The sequence below is a fragment of the Hyla sarda genome, chromosome 2, assembly GCF_029499605.1.
Source record: "Hyla sarda isolate aHylSar1 chromosome 2, aHylSar1.hap1, whole genome shotgun sequence".
In the NCBI taxonomy this organism is placed as follows: Eukaryota; Metazoa; Chordata; class Amphibia; order Anura; family Hylidae; genus Hyla; species Hyla sarda.
This window is the reverse complement of record NC_079190.1, coordinates 427,279,553-427,287,999: the sequence shown is the minus strand read 5'-3', so window position 1 is coordinate 427,287,999 and position 8,447 is coordinate 427,279,553. Positions and strand designations below refer to the sequence as shown.

General features: G+C 42.0%; 1 protein-coding gene across 3 annotated transcripts in view; it reads right to left on the bottom strand.

The window, feature by feature from the left end:
* Positions 1 to 566: 566 nt before the first annotated feature.
* Positions 567 to 8,447, bottom strand: part of GIT1 (GIT ArfGAP 1) — a 155,161-nt gene continuing 147,280 nt past the window's right edge. For all 3 annotated transcript variants that reach the window (XM_056559014.1, XM_056559016.1, XM_056559015.1), the window contains 2 exons: positions 5,995 to 6,058; positions 567 to 3,801 (listed from right to left, as the gene is read on the bottom strand). In XM_056559014.1, coding sequence (XP_056414989.1) covers positions 3,589 to 3,801; positions 5,995 to 6,058 — 277 coding nt within the window. In that variant the 3' untranslated portion in view covers positions 567 to 3,588. The remainder of the gene's footprint in view (positions 3,802 to 5,994; positions 6,059 to 8,447) is intronic.

Here is an 8,447-nt window from a genome sequence, read left to right as displayed (position 1 = left end):
CATCCCACAATATAGCAGGCAAGTCCCTACAATGTTTAGCTTCAGAATTGTACAACTCACCTGTCTCTTGTGAGTGCAGATTCTCCACAATGTTCTGTGAGATTCAGCCGACAGAGAGAAACCTTTTACAAGAAGTCGGGCTGAAGCTGCATCTCATAGGAATACAGGGAGACGCTTTAGTGTGAATAAGGGGGCAGAATGTTACTCTATCACTTGCACATCTACAACAACTCCCACTGGGCGGCGTTTTGTTAAACATTCACATCCCCTGACTATATAATCCCACCCATCACCTGACCATCACTGCCATTATTAAAATTAAGTTAAAGCTCAGAAAATATATACCCTCATCTCCGGATCAGAAGGGTGTATCATGAAACCATAAAAAGGTGTGTGATCAGGATTTAATGATAGTAGCATTTAATATTTTTTTCAGGTTGGCTACAGATCCTTTTTAAAGGGGAACTCCACTGCCACAGCATTTGGAACATTTTGTTCCGAACACTGGAGTACCCCTTAAAATGACTCTAGTTCCAAAGTATGTTCTACATAATTTCCTTTAATAATTAAATCAACAGAGGACATAGGAGTGTTAGTTGTTTAATTTGATACAAATGTACATTATGCATTTTTTTTTTTTACATAAACACCCACCACCGAGTTCTTACAGACAACAGTATAAGCAGTTTATGGCATTTTTTTAGCAACTAAAAAGTCACATGAGGAACGTAAGAGGCAGGCAAGTCATTTCAGTCAGAATTTAAGCGCGTTGTTTGTAGACAGCACTTGTGAGGTTGTGTGTATGTTGAATTGTAGCAATGCTCACAGTCATTCTATTGCTAGGTACAGGCTGGAGCACCAGCAGTTGCGCTCCCGGAGGTTATATTGAGGCACAGATTTGCCATCATTATGTTCTATACAACAATGTTCTGCAAACTGTGGCCCTCCAGCTGCCCTGACCGACCTCCAAGGCTCAACTACAGTGTCCAATGTCTTAATAAGAGAAGGTACAATTCCCTCCAGAACAACCACAGGCCATAAAAAAAATAAGTCAGTGCAAAGAAGACGAGATGGTTGTGACACTTACTGCACAAATAGAATAAATTATCCCATTTACAGTCACATAGAAGTAACTCCCTACTTGGCTACGGAAAGTGGCATTGTGCTACTCTCTTTTTTTTGGAGCAGTTTTAGGCAACCTATAAAATGTATTTCTCAGCACTCAATGCAAGTCATGGAGAAAATAGGATAAAATGTGTTATTTGAGTTTATAAATAAAGGGCACACATTTTGTTCCTAAAACAGCACCCCCCTCTTCCATCGGCAACACCTAAAGTGGCGCTGCTTCTATATACAGCAGGAGCCTTCAAACTATGGACCTTCAGCTGTTGCAAAACTACAACTCCCAGCATGCCCGGACAGCCAACGGCTGTCCGGGCATACTGGGAGATGTAGTTTTGCAACAGCTGGAGGTCCAGTGTACGAAGACCACTGGTATAAAGGCAGACCCTTTTTCCAAAGCGGACACCACCTTTCATCCCTGAACTGGCAAAGGGTGCCAAAACCAATAGGTTGTCGAAGCCTTTGTGGAAAATGAACTTAAAGTGGTTTTCTACAAAATACATGAGCAGTTTTCTGCATTAATCCCTCCTTCCTAAATACTAAAAAGAGATGTTTATAATATATTATATATATATATGCATGTATATATATACAGATTCCAGTGTACGTTTAGTGTCGGCCCCACTGAGTGACCCATTCACAGCAAAACAGAAAGATCAGAAAGGTTGGTCAAAGTTTTTCTTTTTTTTTTTTTTTTCCTCGAACCTGGCACATATAATGTCTGCTAGAATGAGGCAGGTTTACCTTGGCAAATATACAAAGTGCTACTACTGTAAGGTATGTACGCCCCATTGCAAGAGGCATTTCCAGCTTCTTTATTTGAGCTTTGCAGTCGAGCCCCCTCGTCGTGCTCCTATCGGTCACTTGTTCCCAGGAAGGCGGATTAAGATGGAGTACTGTCGTAAAGTTTGCTTCCAACGTTGTCGAGGCCTTGCATCACAAAAAGATGTGCCAGAGTTTCTCAACAGAGATTAAAACAAAGCGTGCGCCAATGTTAGCAGCAGTTATCGTGGAAGCTGCATACTCCGCATTCTCCTTGCCGGATGCAATAAGAAAGATGTTACACTCAGACAGTTCTCATTCAGCTGCAAGGAATTAGAAGAAGAAACAAAGATGCTATCATCTACTTTGGTATAGTTTCTAGTCGGAGGTTGCTATGGTTATCCTGGAACCTGCTCCGAGCCCAGCTGTTTATCCTGGAACCTGCTCCGAGCCCAGCTGGTTATCCTGGAACCTGCTCCGAGCCCAGCTGGTTATCCTGGAACCTGCTCCGAGGTCAGAGCCCAGCTGGTTATCCAGGAACCTGCTCAGAGCCCAGCTGGTTATCCTGGAACCTGCTCCGAGCTCAGAGCCCAGCTGGTTATCCTGGAACCTGGTCCGAGCTCAGAGCCCAGCTGGTTATCCTGGAACCTGCTCCGAGCCCAGCTGGTTATCCTGGAACCTGCTCCGAGGTCAGAGCCCAGCTGGTTATCCTGGAACCTGCTCAGAGGTCAGAGCCCAGCTCGTTATCCAGGAACCTGCTCCGAGCTCAGAGCCCAGCTGGTTATCCTGGAACCTGCTCCGAGCCCAGCTGGTTATCCTGGAACCTGCTCCGAGCCCAGCTGGTTATTCAGGAACCTGCTCAGAGCCCAGCTAGTTATTCTGGAACCTGCTCGAGGTCAGCGATGACCAATGGACTTATACCAAGCAAAGCGGACAAGATCGGAAATGGTCTTTTGAAACCAGAACACCATGCATACAAATGCTGGATATACGGAAACATTTCCCTGTCTCAGGGTCATGTATAACGTTAGTTGAAAACCCATGCTGCACAAAGTTGTTGTGTGTCACACCTAATTAATTCTAGTTTGCATTCTGAATCAGATTATAGCAAAAAAAAGTTTTGTTTTTTTTAAATAAAATAGAAACCTGGCAGAAGTAAGGATTATTCTTGACAGTAATGTAGAATTCATGCAATTTGTGGATCACACGATGACCAATAAATTGCAGATTTGCAATACAATTGCTTTGGGCGTAAGTCATTCTTTACTGCCCATGGTCCAGAACATAATTGTGCTTACACCTATCGCATTCTGTATGTAAACATTAGGCAGCTAGGAGAGACTTGTGGCTGAGTTCAGAGATCACAGGCAAGACCTTACGTCCTAATATACAACACAAGGAATACTGAGCCGACCACAGGACGGGACCTACAACCGCAAGCTTTTTTTTTCTTCTTTGCACGTATGTGGATATATATGCCTGTGTACAGTAGGAGTAATTTTTAAGCCATGATGAATGTACAGCAGGGCATTTATATGGCATTTCTCATTGTAAGGGACTGCATGATAAATATTTCCAGGGCATGGAGCTTAGAAGCATTGGACTTGTCCAAGGCTCTCCCCCCACCTCCCCCCACCATGTCCCATGGTCTTGGTAGCTCTGTACGCCTTTAGTAAGGACAATGTTCTTAGAGGAGTACAGAGGTCACTGTTTCTTCTCCCGGGTGGTGATGGTGACCAGCTGTTTGGCTGCTTTGGCAATGTCATAGGCGCACTGAATGACTTGCTGCGTGAGGAGCTGGTAGTCTACAGTCGCCCCTGGCTCTGGTGGAACTGTTTTGCGACATTCACTTTGAAGTCGATAAGCGCTGGCATTGAGCAGCTTCAAGGAGGAACGTACAGTCTCCAGCGCTGGTTTCTATCAATGAAGAAAAGGGAAATGTTAGGAAATTGCAAATACTTTATTGCCCTACAGCAGTGTCCCCCAACCTGTGGCTTTCCAGCGGTTGCAAAACAACAGTCACCATCATGCCTGAACAGCCACGTTGTAGGTGGGAGCTGAAGTTTTGAAACAGCTGAAGAGCCACAGGCTGTTTCCTAGACCACTGTTCTCCAATGTGGGGCGCTGCAGCTTTTGCAATCCATTCACACATTTCTGGATAGCCATAGAAAAGTTGAGGGTGTATATCAAAGATCTGCAGTCAAGAATTCTAACACTAAAAATATCTTAGAAAAAAACATTATATAAACAAATATAAATATATACTATATACACATACATAAAGTTTCTCACATAGGTGAGTCCACCTCACATTTTTATAAATATTTTATTCTGTCTTTTCATGTGACTACACTGAAGAAATGACTGTCTGCTACAATGTAAAGTAGTGAGTGCACAGCCTCTGGGGGGACACACCATTAATCACAATGCACAAGTTTTAGCCATAGGTTTAGACAAGCAAAAACGACATGATTTAAAATATTCGTTGCATTTTTCATTCTCTAGTTTTCTCGAAGATTATATAAAGTTCAAAGTAATAAAGATTATAATAAATTTGTAGTTTTCCCGCCGAGGTCTAAACATGACAGAAGCTTGTCCGGATCTGACGCAACGTTTCCGCAGTCCACCGATTACTCATGCGCATGATGCTTCCTTTCGGGTCAACAGCCATGCAGACCAATTTGATGCAGTGTGTGGCGTATGGTCAGAACACCGACACCCCCTTCAACCTTTGCAGCAATGCTGTCAGCACACTCATTCCTCTATTTCCAAAAGATAACCTTTGGATAGGAGCATGTGCACTCAACTTCTTTGGTTGACCATGGCGAGGCCTGTTCAGAGTGGAACCTGTCCTTTGAAACTGCTGCACGGTCTTGCCCACTGTACTGCAGCTCGTAGCCTGGGCCACCTTTATGTACAGCAACAATTTTTTTTACATCCTCAGAGGGTTCTTTGCCATCAGGTGCCATATTGAACATCCAATGACCAGTATTAGAGAGTGTGACTCCCTTTTGTTGCCAAGGCTGTGTGCTGAGTTATTTAGAGGGCACACAACATTAAACACTGTTATACAGGTTGTGCTCTCACTACTTTACATTGTAGTTGAGTGTCATTTCTTCAGTATTGTCACATGAAAATACATCAAATATTTTTATACCTATTTTACCGCTTTATATGATATTTTTTTTAAATACAGAATTCTTTTGAACTACGGCTTTTATTGGTTAGTAATTTGGATTATCAGTTCTGGACTATAGAGATTTTTTTTTTTTTTATAGAATGTTTAATGTCCCACAAAGAAATTACAAAAAAGAAGGTTGCAGCAGCACTCTTGGTCAAAAAATGGAGGCTCTTAGCTCACTTTTTGATTAAAACGTGTTCCCCATCCACCATGCGGAGGTGGCCTCATTTCGGATGGGACCCTAACACATTTCACTCACCTCTGCTGGGCATATGGCCTCTGGCTGGGTGACATGCTGGATCCACTATCCATTTAAAAACCTCCTGTGAAAAAGGGGAGGGATGCACGGCTAGAGAGGGTGCCACTCCCCCTAAATTGCACAGCAAAAACCAAAAGAAACATAGCCAGCACCACTACCTAATACAAGGGTGCAGGCTGCTGTGACAAATACAGAGCAGCGTGCACCCTTGTATTAGGTAGTGGTGCTGGCTATGTTTCTTTTGGTTTTTGCTGTGCAATTTATGGGGAGTGGCACCCTCTCTAGCCGTGCATCCCTCCCCTTTTTCACAGGAGGTTTTTAAATTGATAGTGGATCCAGCATGTCACCCAGCAAGAGGCCATATGCCCAGCAGAGGTGAGCGAAATGAGTGTTAGGGTCCCATCCGAAATGAGGCCACCTCCGTGTGGTGGATGGGGGACATGTTTTGATCAGAAAGTGTGCTAAAAGACTAAATTTTTTGACCAAGAGTGCTGCTGCAACCTCCTTTTTTTGTATACTCTGTATTTGCCACAGCAGCGTGCACCCATGTATTAGGTAGTTGTGCTGGCTATGTTTCTTTTTGTTTTTGCCCCACAACGAAATGTTACCATTACATTGGTATATGAAAAAAAGGCAAAGAATGATACAATAACGTGACAAATCCAGTTACCTTGGGAAAGAGCAAGGCCATCTCTGTTACCGCGGAGTGGATTTTCTCAGAGCAGGGTACAAAGCTGGAAAAGTAAAAACCGTAATGTGAAGACCAAATAGAACTGCGCAGAATCAAGCAAAGCGACTTCTCAGAATTAAGAGAAAAAAACCTATTGTAAAGTGATGTTCTGATATAGTGATAGGGACACCCAAAACCTCCCGATGGTTGATTTGGGGAGCTGAGCCCAACCTGTTTAACCCCTTAACGACGAAGGGCGTAAATGTACGTCCTGGTAAGGTGGTACTTAACGCACCAGGACGTACATTTACAATAGCAGCCAGGGACCCGTCCGTAATGGCGGACGTCCACGATCGCACAAATGTCCGCCATTAACCCCTCAGATGCTGTGATCAATACAGATCACGGCATCTGCAGCATCGCGGTACTTTGAATGGATGATCGGATCGCCCTCAGCGCAGCCGCGGCGATCCGATCGTCCAGCATGGTGGCTGGAGGTCCTCTCCCCTGGCTCCGGCCATCTCCCGGGGTCTTCTGCTCTGGTCTGCGATCGAGCAGACCAGAGCAGAAGATCACCGATAATACTGTTCAGTGCTGTGTCCTATACATAGCAATCATTTGATTGCTAATACTGTTCAGTGCTATGAATAGTCCCCTATGGGGACTATTAAAGTGTAAAAATAAAAGTAAAAAAAGTAAAAAACAAAAGTAAAAAAATGTGAAAAAAACCCCTCCCCCAATAAATTGTAAATTGTCCCTATTTCACCCCAAAAAGTGTAAAAAAATAATATTTTATATACATATATGGTATCGCCAGGTGATTAACTATCCCAACTATTAAAATAAAATGTTGATACCGTACGGTGAATGGCGTGAATATAAAAAAAAAAAAAAAGTCCAAAATAGCTGCTTTTATTTAACATTTTATTCCAAATTTTTTTTATAAAAAAAGTTTTAAAAGCAAATATGGTATCAATAAAAAGTACAGATCATGGTGCAAAAAATGAGCCCTCATACCGCCGCTTATACGGAAAAATGAAAAAGGTATAGGTCTTCAAAATAGGAGGATTTAAAACGTACTAATTTGGTTAAACAGTTTGCTATTTTTTTTTAAGCGCAACAGTAATAGAAAAGTATATAATCATGGGTATCATTTTAATCGTATTGACCCAAAGAAGAAAACATGTCATTTTTACCGTAAATTGTACAGCGTGAAAACGAAACCTTCCAAAATTAGCAAAATACCGGTTTTCTTTTTAATTTCCCCACACAAATAGTATTTTTTGGGTTGCGCCATACATTTTATGGTAAAGTGAGTGATGGCATTACAGCGGACAACTGGTCGCGCAAAAAACAACCCCTCATACTAGTCTGTGGATGAAAATATAAAAGAGTTATGATTTTTTGAAGGCGAGGAGGAAAAAATGAAAACGTAAAAATAAAATTGTCTGCGTCCTTAAGGCCCAAATGGGCTTCGTCCTTAAGGGGTTAAAGGGGTACTCCCGTGGAAATTTTTCTTTTTTTTATCAACTGGTGCCAGAAAGTTAAACAGATTTGTAAATTACTTCTATTAAAAAATCTTAATCCTTCCAGTACTTATTAGCTGCTGAATACTACAGAGGAAATGGTTTTCTTTTTGGAACACAGAGCTCTCTGCCGACATGACCACAGTGCTCTCTGCTGACATCTCTGTCCATTTTAAGAACTGTTCATAGTAGGAGAAAATCCCCATAGCAAACATATGCTGCTCTGGACAGTTCCTAAAATGGACAGAGATGTCAGCAGAGAGCACTGTGGTCATGATGTCAGCAGAGAGCTCTGTGTTCCAAAAAGAAAACCATTTCCTCTTTAGTATACAGACCCTAAAAAGTACTGGAAAGATTAAGATTTTTTAATAGAAGTAATTTACAAATCTAATATATAAGGAAAAAAAGGGGGGGTACCAAATGCCTCTAGACTAATACCATAAAATGGTACATGATGATGAAATTACAGAAAAAATAATAAATAGGACTGTGCTTCACTTTAAATGATGTACAAATTTAATATAAAAAATTGCAAATAAAATAAATAATACAAATCTAATACAAAAATGCCTCCTACCACAGGGCCCTTGTGGGGAGGTGAGATAATTAAATACAAAACATATATTAAAAATATTTTAGTAAAAATTATAGCATGTGAATTACGTTCTACCGCTATCTCAATATATTGTAAACCGACATAGTATACTTTTGTGCGGTATACTCCGTTCCAATGTGATTTAGAACAGTTCACAAAGTGATATAGTTACCAACTCCTCAAGGTGGTTTTGGCTGGACGTCCGAGAGATAAATATATGAGGACTGTATTCAGCGCTTGCGTGCGCTTACGGTGACGGGCCCGGATGCCACAGGCCAAAAAAGGTCACCGGTCACGGAATAATGGCAGGCTCGATGGCAGATGCAATGGAG